Source organism: Rissa tridactyla, chromosome 5 (genome assembly GCF_028500815.1).
Source record: "Rissa tridactyla isolate bRisTri1 chromosome 5, bRisTri1.patW.cur.20221130, whole genome shotgun sequence".
NCBI classification, from domain to species: domain Eukaryota; kingdom Metazoa; phylum Chordata; class Aves; order Charadriiformes; family Laridae; genus Rissa; species Rissa tridactyla.
The window spans coordinates 70,693,726-70,721,573 of NC_071470.1; the positions used below are offsets into that span (position 1 = coordinate 70,693,726).

The 27,848-nt window shown below is 44.6% G+C and overlaps 1 protein-coding gene across 2 annotated transcripts in view; it reads right to left on the reverse strand.

The window, feature by feature from the left end:
- The window catches only part of MAML3 (mastermind like transcriptional coactivator 3), a 250,093-nt gene that overhangs the window by 76,974 nt on the left and 145,271 nt on the right, over window positions 1-27,848 (reverse strand). For both annotated transcript variants that reach the window (XM_054201939.1, XM_054201938.1), the window contains exon 2: window positions 15,058-16,554. In XM_054201939.1, coding sequence (XP_054057914.1) covers window positions 15,058-16,554 — 1,497 coding nt within the window. The remainder of the gene's footprint in view (window positions 1-15,057; window positions 16,555-27,848) is intronic.

Here is a 27,848-nt window from a genome sequence, read left to right on the forward strand (position 1 = left end):
GACCTCATTGCCAGACAAAATCCATTATGCGTGATTAAAACTTAACAAAATGCAATCACATTAAAAATGACTATCATGAGGTGCACCATGATTTACTGACTAAATGAATGAGAAATTTATCTGAATAAAATAGTCCTAGCCCTACTGCATTGGCAATGCATGATAAATTGCTGATTGTGAGAAGATCATTGCTTGCTGTTGGATGACATACATACATTGATTTTTTCCTAACAACACTAATTAGCATAATGGCATCTCCACATTTATTACATAAAGTTTCCTCTTAGCAAGCAAAAATTATTTCAAGCCTTCAGGTCCCAAACTGCAAAGAATAAAGATGGAAAGATTTACAGACTGCCTCCTTGTCCTTTATTATGCAGATCAAAGGTTCAACGCACTGGATCTTACTTAATCTTGAAGAGATGGGAACAACACTCAAGAAAGCACAGGCATTGTGCAATTAAGCTGTGATCACAGTGGGTTGTTTTTCGCATCGTGGTGATCTAATTTTGCAAGGCCAAAAAAAAGCCTTTGAGAAAGAAGAATCTAATCCTAAAGAACCAGAAAAAAAACCCCACATTTCTCCAATTTCATTAAGACGCGCAGGGGGCAGGCTGTGCAATCCTTACGTAAGCACTCCCATTGACTAGGGCTGTGTAGGTGAGAAAGCACTCGCTCAGTTGAAAAGGAAACGCACCATCTATTAATAGGAAAATAGAAGTGGTGGAGTAGGTAAGGAAAATGGAGGAGAGACAGACCACATGATTCTCAATGAACTGAAAATCAATCACAATACCCATTTTTTTTTTTTCTTTGAAAAATCTGAGAGGTGATAAAAGACCACCTTAAAAGCAAAGCAGTGCCCTGCCGTTCAGTGGCCTCAGCAGTACATGGATTTCAGACTTACTCATGACGATTTTTCAAAAATCCATGTTTTTTCCAGAGGAATGTGCGTCTCAGGAGCATGAGTAAACCAGCTCATTTAGCTACGTTAATGTTTGGGGTTTTTTTGCACGGTTCACTGTACCTAGCACAGAGGACCTGAGCAGAAGCAGAGGAAAGCAGACACCTCGGCTGCCTTTGGTGAAAGCAGCAATACTGGAGTGCAACCAGGGGAGCCCCCAGTCTGCACTGGCCACCCCACAGCTGCTGTTGGCTGTAGCAGTCGCAATGCTGGGAGCTCTGCTGAGGTTACAGCCCTGACATTCCCACTCTGCTTCGACCTACGTTGTACGGGACCAAAGCACATGAACCCCCTCTTGACATGAGGCTTTGTGGGGTGGCTGGGAGGCAGAGCGGGTAGGCAGGATGCTCGGGACCAGTGAGTGGAACTGTAAGAGGTTTGGGTTTTGATGGTCGTTATTTGGCTTCCTATAAAGACAGGCTGAGAGAGTTGGGGTTGTTCAGCCTGGAGAAGAGAAGGCTCCAGGGAGACCTTATAGCAGCCTTCCAGTACCTAAAGGGGGCTACAGGAAGGATGGGGAGGGACTCTTTATCAGGGAGTGAAGTGATAGGACAAAGGGTAGTGGTTTTAAACTGGAAGAGGGGAGATTTAGATTAGATATTAAGAAGATATTTTTCATTATGAGGGTGATGAGACACTGGAACAGGTTTCCCAGGGAAGCTGTGGATGCCCCATCCCTGGAAGTGTTCAAGGCCAGGCTGGATGGGGCTTTGAGCAGCCTGGTCTAGTGGGAGGTGTCCCTGCCCAGGGCAGAGGGTTGGAACCAGATGGTCCCTTAAGGTCCTTTAAGGCCCCTTCCAGTTCTAACCATTCTATGATTCTGTGATTCCCTAGCCCAGCTGCAGCGGGAAACATCCCTCACAGCAACACACACACACACATGTGCATGGCCACATGCACACAGCGACAGGCACAGAGGAGGGAGGCAGGGCTGCAAGCAGTGCAGCTTTTACTCTACAGCAGTTTCCACAAGCTCCTTTCTCCTGAAGGGCTGCACTGGTACCCTTGGTTTTACCCCTCCCTGACCCCCTTCGTTGCCACCACTGTATTGTGACTAAGTGGAGCCTTTTCCACTGCTTCATTAGCATCAAAATCATACGCTGGCAGTGCACCTGGCGTGCCAGCCATCCCCAGCCAAAACAGCCTCCCTCAAGCTGTGAGTGCGTCTGCAGGTGACACCTGTGTCCCTTTCAGCAGGGCCCTTGGAGAACAGCCCACCCTTTATGTAACTGGAGTCAAGGATTATTTTCTCTGGTAACGGTTTTCACTCTTCTCTGTGGCCTGGGAAGGAGTGAGGATGTAATCCCTGTGCTGCCTGCAGACCAGGTGCAGGAACTGGGCAAGTACAAATGGAAACTTGTGCAGCAGCACTGCCGGTGACTTTTCTGGTGTCATGGTGTGAAATCCCCAACACAGAATCATAGACTGGTTCAGGTTGGAAGGGACCTTAAAGACCACTTAAGTTCCAACCCCCCTGCCCTGGGCAGGGACACCTCCAGGTTGCTCAAAGCCCCATCCAGCCTCGCCTGGAACACCTCCAGGGATGGGGCATCCACAGCTCCTCTGGGCAACCTGTGCCAGTGACATCTCCAACTGAAACTCAAAGCTTCATCTGCTTCAGACACACAAGCTTTTTGGTACTGTCCCATACATTTTCCCCACCGTGCTCTCTTTTCCTGCACAGAGTAAGGTTGGTGGACATGAGCAGACACTTGGTGAAGGCCACTGGTACCTCCCAGAAACACAGGAATGTTTCTTCTTGATCCTGGACTAGTAACCCCCATGTGGCAAGATAAATAACTGCCTCAGAGCGACGACATACGTTAAATTTTACAGTACATCCACGTGCATTGTGTAGTTTGTGACCTACGTAGTAACTATTCCAGAAATGTCTTAAAAGGCTTTAAACATTTTTGTTCTATGCATCTCTCTGTGGGAACAGTGAAGCCATCTTCAAATGACGAGACCAGTTTCACATGACATGAAGGGCAAGAGAAAGTATCATTAATACAGCTTAAAAGTCTCCCCCAAAAAATAACTTAAAATTGCTTTTCCATCTGTAAAAATGCAAGGGCTTGTAAGACTAATTTACTACCTTCTACTGCCAGAGACAAATCCTCAAGGTGTGGGAAACTACATGTCACTGGTAATTTCACAATAGAAAACTCCTACTTTTTTAGTTTTGTTTTAGCCATCTGTCATAAGGGTACACTACAAACAATGCTGATCCAGTGAAGCTGCTCCATAGTTCAGAACATAAAGTCCTGGTTGAGATGGATTAGTGGGCAGACTGAAGGTGGAGCAGCCAAATTTATCACATGGATGGTGCCACCACATTAGTGAGATTATAGCTAAGATCCCCCAGTCCTTCATCTGTCCCATGACTAGTTAAAAAAACATTTAATATGACAACAAATATTTCATACTATTTCCATCTGTCGGAGGTATACAGACCACAGAAAGCCGTGATGTCTACAGTGATTTCCTGCACACTGTGACAATACCAAAACCCAGCCCTGTGCTATTAAATGGATCAGAAGGGGAGGCAGAGAAATAAAAGCTGCATGAGGGGAAGCAGAGGGTGAACTTGAGCTCAGAGGAAGAAAGAAAAATGGCTCATGGAGTAGCAGGGGAGAAAAAAAGGAACAGACAAATAATATTAAAAAAAAATAAAAAACCTAACCTGCTGGGCTCAGGGGGAATGAAGTACACACTGGAAAAATAATTCCCTGGAAAGTGCATGCTGGGCAATCTCAGGAATTTTGCTTTCTCTAGGCAATACTGTGTACAAAAAACAATTTAAAATGCAGATTCTTTTGAGGATGTTAACTCTCAAGACTGTAAGGAACATCATGTCAGAAAAGGAGGAGTCATCTTCTCAGGGCAGAAACAGAAGCAAAACAGAGACAGAGAAAACATTAAAACATGATTTTGTGACAGTGCTGCTGGACTTGGGCTTGCTTTCTTATATACTTGACCCTCTGGAGACAGCTCCCACTTTTACTGCAGAGCAAGAACTGCTAACAAGCTCCCACAGGGTGTAAATGAGGAAGCCACCTGTTTGGAAGATGTGTCGACACAGAATGGGTGGTTTCCTCACCATGTGTAAGAGACACTTACAGGCTAATGCCTGCAAAGCATTCCTCACACACACAAAAAGGGGCTAAATAAGGGTGGGAGGGCTCAAGAATAGCAGTAAGTGTGCACTACATGAGAGTGAAGAACGTAGGGACCAACACACTGGTTTCTCTCCTTAGTAACAAAGTTGTCTATCTCAGACTTAATGCTAAGCTGCTGAACAATAACATAAAAAGGGCAAGTTTCCCACTGCCCATGAGGAATGAAATCTTTGCTGAGAGAGCAGAAGCCACATTCTTTAGCAAATTAGATGCATCAGCTGGGATTTGGCAGAACCTCCTGAATGCAGGACTACAAATCTGCACTTAACCACTTACTGGGACAGTCTTTCAAGAGGTATTAAGTGTTCCTACTATGGACACATGCGCATCACAGACATTAGGAAATCTTTCTGGAGGGCAAACACATGCCAATAGCATAACGCTTCTAGGTAGCACTGGGCTTGAATATCAAAAAATGCTATGGAAAGCACCAGAATAATGATCCACGTAGATAAAATAAAAGACAAAATAGGAATTGAGAAGTGCAAGGTACACTTCAGTGTTGTGCTGGAAGATGATAGCCAGCTGGGTAGCCTAGACTGCTCATCAAGGAGCACCACTCCACACAGACACGGATTAGGCAGAGACACGGGAAGCAGAAGTTGAGCTGGAGGCTTTGAAGGCACCGACCCAGTGCTGCACCGCTCCGGCATCGGGTGGCCAAGCCCTGCAGTGATGGCTTAGAAGCAGGCTGTAAGTCATACTGGGACAGAAAAGCTCCTGGTAATATACGTCCAAAAAGATACGTTAGCCACAAAGGAGTATGTACACACAAATGTAAAAAAGAGCTGTTGGGCTCCACATGAAACTGCACACAACACAGTGACGTTGACTACTCACAAGCTCAGAACACTCCTCAGCTACAAGCCATGAACTGCAGTAAACAAAGGTGAGGGAAAATGAGCAACTAAAGATGGGACTATTACTTTTCCTCTGGAAATAGGAGCCTTACTTGGTCCTCGGTTCCTAGTTGGAACATTAATCACTGCTTACTGATATTCTCCTTGAGCAAAAGAGCTGAGCTGAATTCACACTCTTGGGATAAAGAAGCAGCCTCTTTCAGTGTCCCTGAAATGCTACTGAGTGGGAGAAGACGTTTAAGGAACACAGGGATTACAACAGAGCAGGGGATTTTCTCCTTCCGGCAGTGCTCAGCCTCCCATAAGATATTTGTAGGCTTTAGTTTCTCTCCCTGTGTCCTTCTTCCTTTTCTGCCATTTCTTGCACCTTGCAGAACAGTACAGATAGTTGCGGACAACTTCAATTGTGGCATTCCTGATTTTTTGAGCTCTTCACAACGCTACCCAAAATGAAGCAGTCACTGTGTGTAATCTTTAATTAGCTGCAAGATCTTGAGGTGGGCACTACCTCTACTGACATGTCGCTCCCACACCTCGCACAAAAGCCCAGACTGAGCACGACCATGGCAGAAATATGAAGATTTTTTTTTTCCCTCGCAACATTTTTTTTCTTTTGTCAGCTCGATCAGACGGACATGACTGCCTTCAGGAGCGTTTGGAAAGGACTGCCACTTATTCCCCCACCTCCCCTCCAACTCGCAAAGGAACCCGTTTCCCCATTACACCGGCAGCTCTGGTGATGGGCACGGTGGGAGAGGAACCTGCGGTTTGCCCTGCTCCCCAGGCTGGCTCTCTGCGTGCACCAAAGCTCATCCTTGGAAACGCGGCAGCCCTCCTGGCCTGGCCCCCAGCAAAAGCCAGTGCCTTTCCCAGTTAGCCTGCAAACAGGAAAGAGAAGCCGGTGCAGGAGGCAGCACAGGAGGATGCATACAGCGTGGGGAAGGCAGATGCCATGCTGACTTTCCATAATTTACCTCCCCGATGGTGTCTCTTCTTCTGTCTACCTGAGTGTAGAGCCATGGGCAGGGAAGGAGCCACCCTACATGTCACGGGGGGGAAAAAAAATAAAAAGACGACTGAGGATGAAAAAAAGAGAACAGGATGGAGCTTGGTTTTTAAGTAACCACAATCTATTAATAGTTCAAAATAGGCTTTTTAATTACAGGATACCCTATAACCCTTACCCTTATCGACTGATTATTTGATAAGCAGTTTTGCTTGCTGCAAGCTCCTTAATAGACAGAAATCAGAGCAGAGGGGAACGCAGGAAAGGAAAGGGGGGTCCTTGCCAGAGCAGGCTGGGTGATCACCGTGAGCCCGTGGCGGGAGCAGAAACTGCGTGAAAGGTAAGGTGCTGAGCCCAGTTAAGCAGCAGAGTCATTGTGTGCCTCCTGCAGCAAAGGGAGCACAGGGAAGGGGGGTACTGCTTATTCAAGAATAATTCCTGTTGCAAGAAATATTTCTGTATCTAAAATAAATCTTTTCTCCAAATACTAATAAAAAATTTTACAAGTTTGCTTGGAATTAAATCTCAGTTTGCATAAGCCCCTATTATGGGGGGGGAGATGGAAAAAAGATGGAAATGGAGTTAATTTTTAATCCAGTCTCTAGTTTTCTTTACACAGGGTGGGAAAGACAACGAGACTACGTTTAAATTGGAGAATAAACTCCCAGACTACCTGGAAGAGGCTTTCCTAGCAAAGGCATTAGCTTACAGCTTGTTCCCTACAGAACAGAACAGTCGAAAGGAAATTTAAAGTCTAATGTCAGCAGAGATACACAAAATGACATTCAGGCTTAGAAGCGCTGCTAAGGGTGGAAATGGAGCCTGAAAGGAGGTAGTCTGGTTCATCTCTTACAATCAGTACAACAAGCGGTAAGGGTCCAGCTGTCATTAATCTAAAGGGCATTGTTATATGCCTGATGAAGACTAATCCCTTACTTATTTATAAATGGATCTTTAAAAATGATAGGGAAAAAAAAAGACACTTTAAATGGTTCTTCTGTGGAAACATGGTAGGTCTGAGTGTCTCCAGATCCAAACCACTGCAGTAAGCGCTAGCAGGCGGCCACTGTGAAATGCCCCCCCTTGCTCACAGCAGAGGCACCCACTGTATCGCGCATGTCTGCTCTTTCTTACAGTCGGCTGGCTTAGAAGGTGTCCCCTGCAGAACTGCCCGCAGCGCAGGAAACGGGTGGACAGCTGCAGAGCCTTCCCTGGCCTTTCCAGCAAAGCCTCTTCTCTTCCAAAATTAGTCACGAGGCTTGCTTGACTCCCTTTGACGGCAAGGGAAAGCTGACCACCAACTTCAGCGTGAGTTAGCGTGGGACCTGGAAGATCAGGCAGAGAAGGAAGACGAGATCTTCCTCGTGCCTCCAAAACAGAGATGAAATAGAGTCCTCCCTAGCCCCGGATCTGTACTGTTACATCTGCTCAGGAGCTGCCGCTGATTTTATTACCACTGTTAGCTGCAAGGGCTAGTAAATCCGCCCCGCGCAGAAACTGCACATGCAGCCTCCTTGTTGATGGCAAATGAAGCAATCTGGGTACACACCGAGCAACTACTTCACCCATGTCCTCAGTACAGACAGCAACTTAGAAATAACGTCACTTATTTCTGTGAGGTGTCTTTCCTAAGAGGACTACGTGACACATTAGAAACACAAACACGACCAAAGAGAAGCTTCCAAGAAAGAGGTTTGGACTTGCACCATAAACTTAATCGTCCAGCTGGGTACTACGAGAACAGATGACACTGAAATGGGGGTAAGGAAAGTCCCCAGTATTACATTATCTTGCAATGCTATTGTAAGATTTATAATTTGATGTGTTTGCCTTTCACTTTCATATTCTAGAGTCAAGGGGTAAGGGAGAATCAAAGTTTAACTTTAAAAAGTAAATTTCTGCCCCAGATGGATAAAGAAAACTGGAAAACCAAGAATCCTGGTGGTTCAGAAACAGGAAGACAACCACCACCACCATCCCCGACATATTTTATTTTTACAAGCTCATGATTTTGAAGCATTTTTAGAATTTCTTCACAACGAGCAGTGTTATGAGGCATGAATTGACTTGTTTGAGACATTCAGACTTATATATTCATGAATTTAAATGTTGGAATATTAATGTCTACTTAATATTTCTGAGATGTTGTGAAGGAAACCGGCAAACTCGGGAATTACCGAAGAAAAATGAAAATACATGGGGCAAGAAGTCCTCTGAATGTCTAGACTCCAGAAAAAGGTGAAGTTAAGGACAGTCACGGTCTTAGAGAAATGGCAGATAGACAAATTTAAAACTCCCAAAATATTATCTAAGTGCAAGCTGTGGTCACATCTGCATCCTGGCTGGGCCACGCAAGATCCCACAGACTGGAGAGAAAGGGATCAGACCAAGTCATGCAAAACGCTCCAAGAAGCGCTCTGCGAGCTCTGGCAGCCAGAAAACTGAACGGTAAATAGACAAAGTGCGCCGTCAAGGGTGGGAACCTCAAGTCTTTGGATTAAGTCTTCTCTCAAAATAAAAACGAAGACTGACAGAATCCAACTCATGAGTGAACCCACTGTCTACGTCAAAACACGACAGGTACCACTTTGCAATAGGCACTCTTCCTAATCCACAAAGAGTAAAGGTGTCAGTGGACGACCGGGTTTACCCCTGTAGCTCTCCCGAAGCGAATATGCCAATTCTCAGGTGGAGGAAGCAGGGCAGGAAGGAGGGCTTTTGATTTTCCGAGGACACTAGAACACCGTTATACGAAGAAAAGGCCGCGTGGATCTTTCAGTCACCACCTACCACTGAAAGCGTTGGCCTTTTCGTGCTAAATTAGTTTTGCTCAGAGGGCAGCAAACTAGCCTGCGGGAGAGAACATCCCAGTATGTTCAGTGGTGCTGTGTCGCCAGCTTATGACAGATCCAACCGTAAAAGCGGGTGGAAAGAACACAGTTTTACACCACCTGTATATTAACATTAAGAGCATATACAATAAACAAGAAGAGGTAGAGAGGCTCATGAACAATAAGAAATGGATTATGGCTGGTATTGCTGAAAGCAGGAGGAATGGGACATGAGACTGGAAAACAAAAATTGATGATGATAACTTGCACTTCAAGGAAAAAATGGAAGAAAAACAACCAGAAAAGGGTAGCACTTTATGTAAAAATATGCTGCTATTGGCTATAGACATTTCAAAATCACAGCGCTTCGCAATTGCAGTCATAACTAATAAAACTAAAGGAAAGTTGGTTGGCACATGTTATATCATCAGACTAACAGGCCTCACTGAATAACAGGACAAACTGCTCTTTACATGGCAATCTAGATCATGTAGGAAGAAAAAGTGTGGTATCATGATGACTTCAAAATAGGGGACATTTAATATACACTCCATCCAGCCAGTAATACAAATTTTCTGCTTCTAAAAGCAATGTGGGACAATTTATTTACAGATGAGAATAACTCGCACTCTGAGTCTTCAAGAAACTAGACAAGAAGCAAATTGCACAGCAATGTATTTTAACAAATCTTGGACAAGTGGAGAAGTTTCCAAGAACTAAAGGTTTACCACTAGAACGGTGATATTTAAAAAGAGGAAAAGACCTGTTATTCTGACACACTCTCCAGTAAAACAATGGAGCAATTGGTTTCAGTTCTCCACCAGTAATGACTCGGAGGATAAAACAGGAATACTGGTCAACATGGTTTCAGGAAAGTAGGTTTCACCAAAAACATCTATGGTTTTCTTATGATAAGATGATTGGTTCAGCTGAGGCATGGGAGCAGTGCTCTTATACTTCGATTTTGCAAGGCTTAGGCTACAGAAAAAACTTCGTATTTCAGAAAAACATTTACCGTATGGAAAGAACAAAGCATGTATTAGGTTAAAAAGTACATGCCCACAGGTTGCAAAATGAGGAAATACCAATAAGCCAAAATTTGGTGTTTAGGATTATGCCATGGAGATCTGATCCCAGCCAACTGCTGTCCAACATTTGTTTCCAGTGCCTTATGCTAGCGTGACCTCCCTCCCAACACAATGTGCAGATGATGGCAGGAACGGTAAGAAGGCCAGGCTACTCTTTACAAATTGCCTGGTGAGATGGTCGGAATCCATGTGAGCACATTTTGATTACCCGTGTGTCCCTAAGAGTCTATGGGAGATAGATTTCTGGGGAACAAATTTCAGCATTTGTAAAAGGCTGGCCCTGCAGCTGAACTCCAGAGCAAACCTTTTGTGGAAAACAGTGGCTACAAGTCAAACATAGCACAGACGAGCATTCACTACATCTCTATAGGCTGTTCAGCAAGTGATCCTCACAGTCTCAGTCATTATTTCCATTCCAGCTTGTCTCCCCTAAGATCTAGTGAGACAGTTGTGTTTCTGCCACACTTTCATGCAGTGAATGCAAATCTGTAGACTTTATCCTTTACTTTCAGGTAGGCTTTTAAAAAAGGCCAAATCCCAGAACATCAACAATCTCTTTTTCTCACTATCCCAAAGATAACCTTCAAAAAAGTATAGAATCTCTTTTACAATTCCAGCGAGAAACACACCTTTTCACTTAGAAAGGACAAAGACAATTACGTTTTGGAAATGTTCTCTGGACACAGATCTCCCTTTATCCTTCACATGCAAAACCAGACTGAGCAGATGAGGCATTTTTGACAGAGCACTGGAACACGCTGCCCGGAGAGGTTGTGGAGTCTCCTTCTCTGGAGATACTCAAAACCCACCTGGACACATTCCTGTGCAACCTGCTCTAGGGGACCCTGCTTTGGCAGAGGGGGTGGACCAGATGATGGTCCCTTCCAACCCCTACCGTTCTGTGATTCTGTGATTTTTAATTTATAAGATTAAAACAAAAGACAGAAAAGAGAATTTGAAGATATTCTTCCAGTATGGTGTCTTTTCTCCTCTTCATTCACATCCCTCCAATTTCAAACAACATAACTAGTGGTTTCAATAGGAACTATAATTGCAGCATCCTCACAGTCCCATGCAGGCAAAGAGCTGCAGTCTAGTTTTATTTTCCTTACACCCACGGAGAATTCTGTTTTGTTTCGACCTCTCATTACTCTCCCTCACTTACTTGGCTCCAAACATCAAATTCTGTCTCAGCCATTCAACATCTATTCCGTTGGGCTGCTTTTTACTTTTACCATTACGCATACATATTGAACAGCTGGAACCAAGAAAAGGCGTAATTAATGATTCTGAAATTTTCCAAAGAAAACGTTCTCACTTTTCCCCAGTTTGAAATTACTTTTTGGTTTAAAGAAAAGAGAAAAAGTGCCTCCCATAAAACCTTACATACACCTCAAAAACTAAGTGCAACGTTTCAGGTTAAACAAAGCTCTAATTTTTGAGAGAGAAGGTTGTTTTAGGCTGGCTTGCTTTTATTTCTTAAATCCCATAAAAAGCCTAAACAAAGCCGCTGTTGCCTCTTGGTGTGAAACCAATTTCTTTTATTATCACATGGGAACCAGAATAGCAGGGAACCTCTAGCCCTCAAATACCAGCCTCAGTGAAAATCTGTACTTGCTGTTTTAGCCTATAGCTGCAGATAAGCAAGAATGAAAGAGCCACCCAGGAGAAGCAAGAGGCTAAAGCACAATACCTGCCACGTACTCACAAACTAACAACTGGTTTTAGCGCAGCTCGGGGTACCTGTGGCAAGGCAGAGAGCAGGGATTTCTAAGACCAAGTGGAGAACAGTCAGGCACGAGGGAACACTAGTAGCAGGACAGAGCCCTGCTGAAGGCAGATGGGTCAGGATCTGACCATGGTTTTAACAGTCAGTTCCACAAAAAGCGGTCTGAATTACCTTCAGGTTAACCCCAGAAAAACCCCCGACTCAACAATCCAAACCAGTATCTGCTTTGTAGAAAAACGAAATACCCCATTCCAGTGCTCCTTTGAAGCGAACAAGCTGTGGTATAAAACAGAGGACGTGGCGGTTCAGGGCACAGGGGTCGTTCAGCATTAGTGTGACGGAGGTTACGGCCACAGTGCCAGGACCTGTCCTGGATCCGCACAGCAAAGCAAAGGACTAACACATCTGACAGGAAGAGTTTCGACACCAACAGTATAGAAAACCTTTGGAGAAATCCTGCTTTTGCTGGGTACCAGTTTTGCTAGCTGCTAATGTAGCACTCTGCCTGCCCAACCCCTCACACGGATATTGAGCCGCTGGGCTTCCTCTCTCGCTGCTCACCTCTCTTTACAAGAGTGGGCAGCGATGCTCAGCAAGCCCAGGACACAAGCCCACAGCACCAGCACGGACACATGAATAGGACAGTCACAGGCAACTGCCCTCCACAGAGCGTTTGCAAGGCATTTGCAAGGTCCCAGTGGGACTGAAAACACGGTGTGTCTCTCTAAAGTATGTTCAATGACTGACGCAATGAGTGCATGTAAAAATTCTGCTTATTAGCAACAGAAGTACCCTAAGCCCAAATAGACATAGGTTTAATTAGCGTCCGTAGTGCACACATGCACGCAACTAGCCATACTTGTATTTTACAGCAGTACACAGAAAATAAGACCAGGCATTTTTGTACGTGCCTGATGTTCCCTAAATCATCTTTTGATTCTCGAATACGCCCTTGTAATAGTCACCCGACAGAAATATATGGTCAGTACTACTCGTGAGATGCAATAGCTCAAATCTTTTTTTCCCCTTAAAAGCCATTTGTTAAATCCTGAAGATTATTTCACACACACACACACTTTTACAATTCTGGATCAAAGACCAAAACTACAATGAAAGTAGAAATTATAAACTGACTGAAAATACATTCATTATACATTCAGAACTGTGCTTCAAACTGAAGAGTGCAATCTCCTTATTTTCCATATATGATCTGGCAAGTCTGACCATCGGCATCATGCAGTAAGTGGCAGAATCAGATAATCTGCATCTATCTGGATTTAACTCAACAATATCAACGTACCATTCTTACCACCTTTGCAAAAACAATCTGTTTCCACCAAGCACATCTCACAATCATAAGTTTTCCAATTTTCCACAGAAAAATGCTTTTCCGGGAAGGAATGAAGAAATACATTACAGTTAGAAATATATTATTTCAACCTTCCTCACCAAACAAAATCCCTCTGGTGTAGGCAAGTGGACTTTACAAGTAGTGAAGGGACCTTTCTACATCAACGCACAAGCAAGAAGTCGCACATCCTGACTGGGTCAATAAATGTGAATTGCACATATAGTATAACAAAGTACAGCTTTGCCTTAAGTTTCTTCTTGATAAGATATACAAATGACTTAATATCTGGACTTGTTTTTGGAAGAATGTCCAGTTGTATCCAAATATCTAGTTTTTCCTACATTAAAAAAAGGAACTGAATAAGATTAGATGTATGAAATCTTGGTTTCCTGTTCACACTGGAGAACTGTAGTGAGATATTAACATGAATTTCTCAACTTATAAAATGGAGGAGATGATATTAACTCTTTCATATATGCAGATTGTCCTCTCAACTGTTTGATGGGTCTTTGAGTTCAACAGATTTAACAAAAATGAAGAAAAGGAACGATAAATCATTAGACAGCCTGACCAAACATCCTCTGCCTCTCAGTTACAACCTGACAAATTCTGTAGCTCGGATTACAGTCTGAGTTTTATGTCATTATTGCAGTATTTCTCTAGATAAGTCTTCACAAAAAGAAGAGGCTTTAGACCACCTATTTCTAATGCAATAGGCAAGCAGAATTAAAATAGAGGTACGAACCCCTAAGCTGTCACCATACATCCTGAATCAAAAACAGGAGGCAGATGAACATTTCTTTTTGTTTTGCAATTAATTTTAAATAATGTGATGGGTTCTGACCTGGTAAAACTCCTACTCCTCATATTTGTAGATCCCTAAACTCCACAGGCTGAAGAAATGACAAAATTGGCTGTATTTCTACATGCATTACAGTGTGAGTCACAGTTAAACCATGCTCAGAAGGAAGCACTCCTTGTAGGTGGTGTGGAAACAGCTAATTTGGTAAAAAGCTGTTACGCTAAAACTATCAACCAACAATTCTATTAGTGTACTATTGTATCAGAATTCCTGATACGTTTTGGTGGCACATAACTTCTGTAAAGGCATCACCTACTTTGTGAACTGATTATTAACTGTAATTCTTTCTAAAGCTCTTAAAACAACATTCAGAAAACTTATTCTCAAGCCTTTCCGTGACACCAGTTCGCAGATCTTCACAGGGGCTGCGCAACTAAGAATACCCAGCTGACTTAAGAGGAGACAGGGCATTACTATAACCATTATTTAAATCAGTTATTAATTCATTCCAGATTATTCCCCAAGCCTGGCAGCTGCCTCTCCAGAGGTTAGCATGGGATACATATGAGACAGTGACGCCAGCTCACTCAAGCCAACATGGCTTTAGCCTTTTGCTGAAAGACTCTACAGATTCCTAACAACAGAATATTTGAGGTTGCTAAAGACTGCTTTCAAGTCCTGGAATAAACCATCTCATTTCATGCATGGTTCAAGCACTACTAAGAGCATCCAGTTGCACTTTCTTCTTCCAGTGGAAACCAAAGGCACTCGGCACCCAAAATGTCCTTCCTTTGTTCCCTGAGCCAAAATGCCAAATATGCTATTTCAAGCTGGCTGGATCCCTGCCCCAAGAAGAAAGGGCCAACCATTCCGTCTACACCGTGGAAACTAAGCCATGCAGTGGTTTGGGATCCAAAAGCATCAAGTCTTACATCATGTAAAAAAGGAAACAAACCCTCCAAGGAGGAGTGACTTCCGACCCAAAACTTCCCAGAGTGGCTCAAAGCGCTCATCAGTAGAAGCAAAGGGAAAAACAGCCATTTAACAACATTTCTAAAGCACAACGCAACATCATTTCAGTCATTTCTTAAAAAGATCAGGCACCAATACCACATGAAAAGTCCAAGAAGCATCTGCAATGACGTTCCATACTTCCCAGGAGAAAGAGGAGGAGATCGTACAAAGAGTTACTAAGCCTTTGTATCAGCCTCTTTACGGTTGCCCGCATATCGTGCGCTTGCACTTACCGGACCAAGGGAAGGAAGTGTTGCATATGCCATGGGCTGATTCATCATTCCTTTCTGCTTCATGATGAGCATGCGTTTCTGCTCCTCGCTCAGGTGCGCCATCTGAGCTTGCATCTGCGGCTGCTGGGACTGCTGCTGCTGGATGTAGGGCATCATGGGGTTCTTGCTGGGATTTGCCATTGGTGGGGTCATCCTCTGACTCAGCTCAGCATTGAAGTGGGTCAGAGGTTTGGTGTTGCCGTAAGAAAGCATATTGGGCTGTTTGCTTAAGGAGTTTGTGCCCAGGTTATTTGGCTGCTGACTGATCATATTCATGTGATTTTGAGGGAGGTAGTTATTAATTGTGGTCTTCTGTGGATTGTTTGCCATAGCAGGCACTATTGGGTTTTGGTTGTTAAAGGCTTGGGGATACATCATTGGACTATTTGGTTTGTCTGCACTGAAGGGTCCTCCGTACGGACTAGATGGAGGGCCCACAGGTGACCAGCCTGAGGCTTGATTTGGATGCTGCTGCTGCTGCTGCTTCTGCTGCTGCATGAGCTTAGCTCTTTGCTGCTGCTGGGCTGCCATTTGCTTGAGCTGTTCGGCTGGAGACAAGTCAGCACTTGGCATATTCACAGGCCCAGGCCCTGATCCAGCCACGGTTGCTGCTGCTGGATTCATAAGATAGCCATTGCCAGACCGTGTCTGTGTTTGTCCTGGAGTGTGGGCCTGGCTGGGTGTTTGAGGTGACTGAACAACACAGTTTGCTGGTGAGCCGGCAGGGATTGGGGCTGGTGGGGCGCTGGACACAGAAGCTATGCTAGAGGCTGTGGAGACATTTGAAAACGGAGGACCGGAAGAAGAAGGTCTCACCTGGGGAGACCCTAATGGGACATGAGCAAATGGAGAATGAGATGGATCGCTTTTCACGCTTGCACTCTCTTGAGTCTCTGTGGCAGGCCTGGGAAATTCCGGCTCCTTCTTCTCTTCAAAGTCTTCGTTGAACAAGTCTTGTATATCATCTTCTGGAACGGTGTTCGCTAGTTCGTCTATTAGCTCCTGCCACTCTTGATCGTTCAGGTTAATATCTGAAAAGAGCTTATTCTGATTGGAAAGGGATGTTTCAGAAGTGTCTATGCAGCTGGGATCATCCAAAGGCTCTTGCTTTAGCTCCTTGTTCTGCAGGATGTTAAAACTATTGTCTAGCTCATTGCAGCCATTAACAGGGAGCTTTATCTCAGAAAGCCCACCATTTTTACCCAAGTCTTCTAGACCACTACCGTGAGTTCCACTGTTCTGCAGGGGCAGGGGAGCTTTCATGTCAAGCTGGTGAAGAGGAGAGACAGCGGGCAAAGGTAAATTATTGGGCAAGTTGTTGATTGCCTCAATGCCTGGTACATCCTTCCGTATCCGCTTGCTGGTCGGAGAAAAGCTCCCATCACAAACTCCATTCTGCTGTTCTCCATTGAGAGGTGAACGTGCGCCTTCCAACTTCCTTTTGACTGTCTCTTGAAGCTTAAAGAAAAACAAGAGAAAAAACAAGAATTAACCAGTTGCAGAGACAAGAAAAGCGCTGATGAGCTTTGTGACAGATACTCATCACCAAGGATAGTAGTGAGCATAAGTTTTAAAAACTCTGATTAGGAAGTTTCTTTGATTTCATTCTTATGCTTTGATAATTTGAGAAGATGGTCTAAAACAGCAACAACAAAAAAAAGCCCAAAGCCCAAAAAACCCCAAACCAAACCTGCCTCTGAATAGGAGAGCACTAATTCAACTTTTTGGTGCCTAACACAGTGAGGAGTCTTAAATTGGACAAAAAAAAAAGGAATCACTAAAATTTACTATGTACTCTGAAAATCTTTTTGCTGGAAGTTTCTAGAAGCTTCTTGAAAAATACCTGCAATACAACTGTTTGACTACTTGTAGTTGTACAACTACATGTGTTGTTGGCACTGAATTTTTTTGAGAAAATTCATTAACATAGTTTCATTTGATTAGTCCTCTATTCTTGGCTACAAAACATAATGAGAGTCAATTTTAAGTGAGGAAAATAATATATCCACCCTAAAAAAACAGAAGGCACTTTGCATGATGTTAATCAAATAAAAAAAAAAAGAAATAACCTGTGTGCTAGGAGCTAATGTAAAAGATAAATAACTAACAGAAATGATAGCAAGATAAGTCTCCAGGAAAGCAATTAAATTAGAATGTAAGAATGTTATAAGAAAAAAAAAAAGTGTTTTAATATAGGCTTTAATTCAGGTTACAAGAAGCACAGCAATGCACTGTAACAACCTACAGTCCCTTCCTATCACACCAAACGTTAAATCCTCTGCTTATGTACCAGGCTAAAAAAAGCATCACTCTTCGGCTAAGGCAAAGAACAATAGTGGGGAGGGGAGGAAGCAAAGAGGTCACAGCTCTAGCGAACGCCTTCAGGACACACTTGCATCCTTGATACTAGAACAATAGAAGACAAAATACTGAAAGATTTTATCAATTTTTGAAGTATTTTTACTGGTATGAAAATCCCAGACACTCAGCTCCCACCCCTTTCCTAACCTAGAGGTCCTCAACCTTCTTTCTTCCCACAATCCAGATCCCATTTATTTCTCCCACCCGAAGAGGGCTAGTTCCCCTTTCATCCCGCGTGTAAGACAGGCAAGCAAATCCATATCTCATCCCCATTTCAGAGGGAGCGGTTCTGAGAAGGCTGCGCCCTTCTCTCGCCCTTCAGCCCTGTGTGGCCTCTTCAGCGTGCAACGCAGAAGGACATGGCCAATGCACATGTTGCTGGGGACACTAAGCTACATGCTGGTCCTCTGCAGGGATGTGATCCTTATAACAAAGCAGAAAGGCAAGTCTCTGAGTCCTTAAGCAGACCATCAACTCCTTGATTTGCCCTGGAGCAGATGAGCTTTTTTCTTGGTGAAAATTACTGACATGTGCCTAAGAGTCACCAGTGGGTCCCTGTTGGCATATGTGCCCGAGACTTTGCTGCCTGTTCCCCCTGCACAAAGCCAGTGCGTGCCAAGCCTCCCACAGGCTGAAATTCCTTCTTCTCTTGGCTTCTGTGGTGCCACACAGAAGCTCTGCGACTGCAGCCTCTGCCGTGTGGACCACTGCTCGGCCAGGCCCCTCCACCAGTGCAAGATGCCTGTGGAGCTCCACAGGCGTTGTCCTTACCCTCAGTCTTTCCCCACCCCTGGTTTCTGGGGGTCAGGGAACAGCAAGGCTGAGGTTTGCACTGAGATGTGCCGCAGGCTGCGATGGGGAACCCACCTGCGACAAGGCAGGGGTCAGGAAGGTCGTAAGCATGTTTTGGGCCTCCCCACTGTGTGCGTGGAGTCCCTGTCACTGCACTCCCACTCCTCACCCTGCTGCAGCAGCTCTCGCCCCCGTGAGCTCCACCGATGCACAGGGATGGGGTCCTGCATGTGGCGGCAGATGCAGGCAGGAGCACACACGACCCCAGCACTCTCTCAATTAAACCCTGGCACAGTCACATTAATGAGCCATGGTCTGCGGGAGCACACCAGGCTGCAGAGCACGCAGCCCCACAGCAGAGGCATCACCTTTTCCCCTCTCCGTGCCACGGCAGCAGCGAGCTCTAGCAAGAGGTGCTCGCCCAGGGGTGGTAATTGCCTCATCTGTGCCAGTTAACAGCGATGTGGAAGGTAAGTCAACACCCAGGACTAGTGTGAAGGAGAAAAATCAGATCCCACAAGGAGGCTTATGATATGGCTCTCACCTCCGCTGCTTCCCTCCCCTAAAAACCTACGTTAAGCTGAATGTCACCGTACGGCATTACAGCTCCCCGCCGCTTTTTGACTGGTGTAGCTGCCGTGTGGCAGAAGACGACAGCCAAGCAACTGAGCTTGTTTCACTGATCTTTATATATCCCTGGTTCAGACCCTGGAAACCGGGGAAGGACGATATGGATGTGGTAATGGCACCGCTTCACAAGATGCAGTTGCTTCCAAGTTTCCTTTCTTCAGAGCAAGAAGAGAAAGAGCACAATCTGGCCTCAAGTGCAGGTGGTCAGTAACACAGTTGATATAATGGCTTAAAATAGCATATTTAAATGTTGCCCCTAATGGGCAACTCACACAATTTACAGCTGAAATCACCCGTTTCAGCTCCTAAGCCGACTCACTACAAAGTCACTATCCCTCTTTGCCTTCCACATCAGAAAAACAGGCACCGAACGGCAAGTGACTCAAGACCAAGTCCAATGGGCACGCACACGCAAAAACAGGGTTCGAAATGTCCAAAACTCATGATGGCCCTTTGCCCCAAATGCATACGGGCCAAATGCTGGGCTAAAATAAGAACAGTCATACCAAAGACCTGGTGACAGGCTTCTAGTTGTGAAGAAAAGTTCATATAAGGAAGAGACAGGAAAAAACTTAATTTGTTTTAGTGACAAAGTCAGGGATTAGCGAGAGCAATTACCTCCTGCGAAATACAAGAGAACTGACTCTATATATTTCACAACAGTTTGAAGGCATCCCTTACAGAGTATCAGTAAGAGTGATACATTTCACGTTGTTTCACACATTCGGGTTTCACATCACTTACTAATTTATCCTGAATCCATCACCTAATTTGTACATGAATGTTTAGCAAAAGAATCGAAACCATCTACTGGCAAATAACCAGCCCTAAAAATATCAGCCCCCAAAGATTTCATCATGTGCTGAAACTTGGATTTCCCCCTGTAGAAATATACAGTGACTTTAGTGAAAGTAAAAGCAGGCTCAAAATATAAATATTAATAATCATGTTTATCATGCATTACAGAAAAAAGCAGCTTTAACACGAGAACTATCTTCCATCAAGTGTACAGAAATTGTGCCTTGTAGCAAACGAAAACAAAATGAAGCCTACTCTACGTTTTTAACTCCACATTATTCTCCCTCGGAGGTTTCAGGATTTGGGGGTTAACACGCACTAGAGAAAAACCTCATCTTTGTTTGCTCATTGAACAACTGTAGGTAGACAGAAACATAACGTGAAACGTTTATTTGAAGGCAACATGCTGGATATAACCTTTGCAGGTGGGGAAGCACCTTGGGTCCAGCTTTTTGGAGGGGTTGGGAGCCATAACAATAGATGCATCTCTTCTTTTTGGGGTACAACACAGAAATATTCTTAGCAAATTATTTCAATGCAAATGCTCATTTTTATATCTTGATTTCATTCCCAATCAGCATGTCAACTATTGGATGGCTTGAGTATTATACACTGACCATATAATGGCAAGCAGCTTACCACCACCAGGACTCCACAGTGTCTTAGACTAAAATCCCAGCACTTCCCCTTCCCTCTGTAAAAACAATATTCTCCTGTAAAGTGTCTTCCCTCTCCTTCTAAGAAGTAGTATACAGCTTGTGCACGTGATTTACAGTATTTACAGTATGCATCATGAAGATATTAGCAGCAGCTTAGAGATTTATGTCTAGGAACAGAAGAGTCTTGATGCATAAAATAAAGGGAAAACATTAAAATAAAACAAAAATATTAAAATAAAATAAAATAAAACCCTTGCCAGTTTCATAGGCCTTTAGTTTTATTTACACAAAACACTTGGCCGGTGGACCTGCATTTCACAGCAGGTTTCTACCCCAAAGCAGAAGAGAGTGAAGCAGGACGTGCTGTTCTTTATATGCCTTTGGAGAAACTCTAGTTGCAGAGTGAGAAAAGGTCAAACTTTGGCGGGTTGACTTTTTAAATGAATCTTGACTGGGGGAGAGGTGGGGGGGACAGAGGCTGTGCACGCAAACACACAGACCCGAATGGTCTAAACCCAACTCATCCTGAAATTTTCAGCAGAGGTGCTCGGACGTGCCAGGACAGACCCAACAGATAAACAAGAGAGCGCTGAGGCGGTCGGCAGGGCTTTCATCTGCGGGGAGAAGCTGCTCCACTTCATCCCACCAGCAGCGATTCATTTTTCAAAAGAAATGAGACGGAGGTGCTGTTGTTATAGCAACAGCCGAGCCTCTCGCCGGCCCATCCTCCACCGTCACGCTGCCTTCGGTGGGCGGCTGTTCCAGTCACCCACGGGGAACCACCGGGGATGTGGTGGTGGCCAAGTCCTTTCACTGCTCTCAACACAACAAAAAAAAAGAAAAGAGCAGGGGTGCAAAAAAAAAAAAAAAAAAAGCCAAGAGACTACATTCTCTTTCTGCCTATAGAGGCTGAGTACCATTCGCAGTGTCTGACACAGCTCCACTTCCACTCAGCGGCCAGATGATCTGTGAGACCACAGACAAGGAGGCTGGGGTCACTTTTACAGATGCTTTCATGCACCAGCTACACAGCGGACACGTTGCCCCTGACTTTTCTCTTGTTAAGGCAGCTCCAGCCACGTCAATATGAGGCAAGGGCGACAACTGAGAGGTCTGGCATGCTCGTTCCCCCACTGTGCTGGGACGCATCTCCCTCCATAGCTATCTTTGCTCTCCATGCAAAGCCCCAAATCCATCTTCCTCAGAGAAGATGCAGGTTTACACAAAACAAGGGTTATCATATTCTCCACACTGCCTTTCTGTGACTCTTTCTGTTAAAAGTAAAAATGGATCTTTTCCGTTCCTCACATTGAATCACAGTCTGGCCCATCAGCCATCCATGTTCAAACGGGCCTCAACTCCCTTCCAGTGCAATGACTCAGTCTTGGCCCTTCCTGCAGGACTTCTACACTCCCTCCCATCAGTCTTTCTGGCTTTGCACCTCTTCTTCCAGGTGTTCCTGAGCTTGCCCCACTTTTCCTCTCTCCTCCCACAACTTTTCCAGACAGATCTTGACCACCTCCCTCGCCTCTGACAGGGAGGGCTCGCTCCTTAACTTCTTGTGCCGCACTCAACTCCTATCAACAACTTCGCAAGTGTCCCAGGGGTTGCTGTGAAGTAACACTAAGCAATTAGATTGGATGTGACAGCTCTCCTAAGCAGAGGCATAATGGCCATAACCACCCCATCTGAGATAATAAGGAGTAATCAGTATTGCCATTTGCATGCCAGCAATTCAGCTTCAACATTTGAAAGGATTCCTCGTTTCTTGCACACCCTTCCTTGCTGTACCACTTCTGCCATTAAGAAGTCAGCAGTGCCCAAGGACACCATTGCCTGAGGTACAACCACATCTTGTGACCACAGTGGCTGAAGTCCATCAGCTCCACAGTGGCCTCCTAACGACACTTGCTGCAGGTGTCACACAGAGATGGTGGGGAGCGCAGGAGAGCCTTTCAAAAGCCAAGTGGGAGCTGAACTCAGACAAGTGGCCAAGCAAAGCGGAGGTGGGTTACATACCACTGCTTCCAACAAATCAAAGTATTCCATCTATCAAACCACTCCCCTACTACTTGAATTTCTTCACGCTGCCGAAAGCACTGCACCGACGCCTGCTAACTCACAGGATGAAGCCTGACGTAGCAAATTGATTTTGGATTGCAATTGCTCACTTAAAGCACATGCTGTGCTCTTCCATGCTGGGCCTGCCCGCCCGGTTCTTGTTGGCCAGGGCAATGTTTCAAATACGCAGGAAATTCACGTTGTGAAATCTGTTTGAAGTTGGTGAAAATCTCGATCTGCCAACCTAGCCAGCAACCTGTTCAACTCTGCAGGCTCACAGAGTAACCTCTGCCTCATGAAGGAGGGTCAAACCTTTGCCTGCTACCCAGGCTGTGAAGGTCTCTGCCCTCGCCCCTCTTTTTGCAAACAGTCATCAGAAGAACAAACTGACTCCCATTAACGATAAGAAGTAAAAGATGCTCAGGGGAAGCCGTTAAACCTGAAAAGAGCTAACAGTGAGGAAAATGATCCGTTTCCTCACTTTTTAGCTGTGCTGGGCCGACAGGAAGGGTTGGTTGCTCTCTCAAGCAGCTGGATGGATGCAAAGCAGGCAGCCCAGGGTCCTCACTGGAGCCGCCTGCCCCGGCCAGCTGTCAGGCTCCCAGCTACCAGCGGGAACTGGATCACACTGGGAGGTCAAGTGGAGGACAGGGAAGAACGGTAACAAAAAAGGCACTGGATAAGAGCAAAACAGCGACAGCGCTGACAAAGTCAAACCATGCAAATGCTGTCACTGCTTGCCCTCAGCCAGCCAGGTAAGGATGCTGATGTGTGCTGAAACAGATCGAGAAAAGCAAGAACTGGGATGAGCTTTCAGAGCTTTGAGAGAGGGATGAGCAAGAGCAGGGAAGGAGACACGTTTCTGCAGAGACGGAGAGAGAAAGAAAAGTAGCTTCTCCCATGGCTCGACTCTGACAGATCACAGTGGAGATGTATTTTCATTGCAGACTAAAGAAGTTTTGTACTTTCATTGCTCAGGTCAAGTGATAAGAGGACTTCCAGCTCTGTGTGTGTGTTAATTTCATCAAAATAAGAAAGATAAGCACTTACATCTTTACTGATGTTTATTGCAGCCTTTTAAACCACCCCATTGCATTGCTGTCAGAAGGACATTTTCTGCTGTAGAAATGAACGCTGTGGAGAATGCCTAGCTAGTGAGGGATGCAGGAGTGAAGAAATCTATACAAAAGCTAGTGGAGAGATATATATACAAAAGATACAAACTATCCTGGCTCAAGTTGTACGTGTCTAGAACAGGCTGGGGAAAAAAGTGTGATCCTTCTGAAGCATAAGTGCATAGATGATACTATCAATTCCAGTTTGCCTTTCAAGGGGTTTTCTTTCATGATTTCTGTCTCTCCCTCTACACAACTCCAACTTAAATTTTAACGCAAAGACACTAAATGGCAGGCTCCTGAAGAGATTTGGCACCCAGGGTCCCTGGGGAAGCTGTTGAGTAAAACACAGGCGATGGATGCAATTAATTTTCTCAATACAAAATTATTGGCAAGTTTAACCGGACTTTAGAGCACAAATTATTTCAGGGATGAAATGCTGTCATCGCTGTCAAACAGCCCTCCTGCCCGAGTGTATGATCTACATGGCTTCCTCCTCTTCAGGTCCATCCAATTTAATCCCACTTTAGCCCAATAGAATAAACACTGGCAAGGCAGTAACCTCATCACTTCGGGAGTGCCAGCATTCCTCTGTTTGTGCAAAAGTCTTAATGAAGGCGCTAAGAGCCTGAGAGCTAAACGACTTAGCTGGCAGTGCCTGCTCCTGTCTCTCACACCAAACAGCTGAGCTACACTCTCCCTGCAACTGTCCTCGCAGACGGCAGGAGCTACGTTTTCAAAGCGCGTTATGAGGATTTAGTCAGGCAGCCTCTAATTGACTTGTCTGGGAGTTGTGCTGATAAATCTTCACCCTCTGAAAACACTCCCAATCTGCTTTGTATCTGGACAGGAGAGAAGCTAATGATAAAAAGCAGACGCTGCCGATTATTAAAGCTGTACCTCCAGAAGAACTCCTACAACTCAGGGTAGGAAAGAAAAGCAGGAGCCTCTTGTGTTTTAAACTAAGCATCAGCAAAGCAACATATCCAGTGTTGTTGCGCATGCACCATAGCTACTCACTAGCTTCTTAAACGGCATACATGGCACTAGAAACTGTGTCCTGGGGAAAATCTTGCCCCGATTCATCCTTGGATGGGCACAAGTCATAGCAAGCTAGTGAAGCGCGCTGGTGGCACCCTGCCTGGCTAGTGAAGGGGCATTTGGGACAGAAAAGCATTCTCGTGCCCTGCAAAGGAGCAGCAGCTTTCTGACACAGCCTCTGCTTTCCTTCATCATTAAGGCACCCGTAGGAAATGAGCTCTGTTTATGACTTCAGAACGGCCAGACTAAAATCTTGTCGAACTGCTGTAAGGGAAAAGCCCTTCCTATGTTAGAGCAAGCAAATTACCTTCCAGTTGCATGCAAAGGACTGCCATGGCACAATCTACATGCATAATGTAATACTCCAGAATATTCTTGGAGAAACTCCAAAGGAGGAGCCGGAAGAGAAAAGGGATGGCGGAGGCATGACGGTACTCCCCCAATGACACCATTGGTTTCCATGGACTGTTAGCTTCTATTCAGACTCTTATTACCAAAGCCTGTATAGTGTAAGATCTCTAGAAGACTGGTAGAAAGCTGTCAGAAGGCTGAACTCAGAAACGGTATGGTTGTCTCCCATTCATTTCACTGGTTTTAACTCCCAACAAACACCACCTCATGACAACATGGCTACTTATTCCACAGCTGCATGAAGTAGCATCTTCCAGTTCCTCAAATCAATGTGGGGTAAGTAATTTCAGGGATTCTTCCACACGACTAAGTGTTTGATACCATCAGAAAAGGAAGGAAAAGAGAGCCAGGTAGTCTATAGTATATACGGTACCTGTTCAAGCCCACACATTTCCGTCACCTTCTTGGGGTAACATCATCATAAATGAAACTTCCATTTGAAAATAATTCAAAGATCAGAATTAACAGGCTTCCACAACTAACACATAAAAAAAAGAAAAAATCTTGTGAATCAACAACAGTACTTATACCGGGCTACAAACAAAACGGTGAATTTATCTCAGAGCTTGTCTCTGTAAACCTGCCTCCTTTTCCCCAGCTGTCCCCTGTGCGCCACTGTGCAGCTTGTCGGAGACGTAGGTGAACTGAAGATTTCTTTGCAAGGACAAATACTTTTAAAGGAGTGTAGGTTATCTAAGTACAGGTTAAACAATTATCAGTGCAGTAGGCATTGCAAAGGAGACCCAAGCATGGGGAGAAGGGGAAGGGAAATAAATCTTTTGCATGCTAATGAATTAATACTCATATTTTTTCAAAGTCCCAATTCTCATTGTGCTCCTGAGCCATGTCTTTTGGGCAAAGGAAAAAAATAAACACGGGACAGATGAGTTTAGAAGTAGAATTGTGCTAGGTTATAGACCGTAAAAAAATAAAAAAAAAAACAAAAAACCCCAAAAAAACCCTAACTGAAAATTCTAAAATAGAAAAAAATGTCAGAAACATCCAAAAGGGATCTGGCTTTTTCCTTCATCCAAACAATTCCCTGATCAGCACAATCAGCTTCATCCATCTCTAGGAAAGAAGAGCAATGCTAGAACTGCTTGTGCGCCTTGCCTTTGCATATCTATTTAAAAGAATGCATGCAGCAGCAGTCTTGTAAGGCTCCTGTACGAAACCCGCAGCTCAATCGTGAGAGGTGCTGAAGCCCCCAGCTCCCATTGAGTTCGCTAGGAGTTAGTGGTCCATTGATAAGATCACTTCTTCTGCACCAAAACTCCTTCAGAGATGGACACTAAGTCTAATGGAACAGCTCTCCTTTACACTCCTTTTTTGCTTTCAATACAAGTTATAGCCAGCACTGTAAAAAAAAATAAAAATAAAAATGCAGGATCGTTGAAGATCTGTTAAGACTCAAGGAGTCAAAGGATTGTACAGGATGCCCCGGACACGTTCTGAATTATTCTGAGCACAGTTTGAGAGCTATTTGCCATGAGGCTAAAGGCCAGACAGCACTGAATAGCAGTTTTGCCCTAAATATGGCCAAGCAAACCATACAAACTTTACTTCTTTGATGCCTCAGTACCTTCACCTCAAGCTGACCTTGGGTCCCACAAAGGCATGCAACAACTACTAATGGAAAAGTACATGTCTGGTCTCCCAGACCCCAGCAATTATCAGAGTCGCAGAGTCTCAAGGCTGGACCTGCTGGGTTGGGTGAACTGCAAATGTACTGTTTAAGTGTAAAGAAGTAGAAAGGAGATTTTAAGCAAATCAAGGCCCTGATTCAGCACCATATTTAAGTAAATGCTTCACCTTGAGTACCCTAAGCAACCTAAAATACAAAGAATGGTTTATGCAACAAATAACAACATCAGCAACGGCAAGAAAAGTTTGCCAAAATGATGTGTAAGGCTTTGAGATGTCTCCATACAAACCGAGAAGATGACCAGGAGAAAGGCGGTCAGCGCTCTACTAAACAGGTCAAATTCCTAGTCGCAGCCATGCACCAGAATACTATAATTCAGTTTTGTGTATTTTAAAAACAGCCCTCCAAAGGGAGGAACTGCATCTCATAATGCTACATATGTCTGTGCACACCCATTGTGCACAACACAGTTTGTTGATTTTTTTTTTTTTTTACTTTTTCCATTTGCTGGCAAAGAAAATAATCCCCTGCATTTTTCACACGTGCACACGTAGTGCCCATGATACCCACATGGGTTTTCATCTCAACAATCTATGCATAGTAAGCATATATTAGCAGCTAATCCAAATTAAATTTAGACTTCAAGTCCCATTCACCACGGAGAGTTTGTGCCTTTAACAGTGTCAAATAAACACATGAAGACGAAAGAGCATTTGCTATTGTTAGATGCTGTACAGGTAAGACTGAGTCACTGAGAACGCTACAGTTCTTTCCTAAACCCTTTGGAGGTACAGAATCATGGCATCTTCATGGTTGAAAGGGAGATTTGAGATTATCGAGTCCAACCATACACACACCAAAAAAAAACCCAAACCAACCCCCTACAATCTCTGCCACTAGAGCATGCCCTGAAGTACCACATGTAGACATTTCTTAAACACCTCTAGGGATGGTGACTCAACACCTCCCTGGGCAGGCTGTTCCAGTGCCTGGCCACTCTTTCAGTGAAGTAATTCTTCCTAATATCTAATCTAAACCTCCCCTGCCACAACTTCAGACCATTTCCTCTGGTCCTGTCATTATTCACCTGGGAGAAGAGGCCAACACCCACCTCTCTACAACCTCCTTTCAGGTAGCTGTAGAGGGCAATGAGGTCTCCCCTCAGCCTCCTCTTCTCCAAGCTAAACATGCCCAGCGCCCTCAGCCTCTCCTCATATGACCTGGTCTCCAGACCCCTCA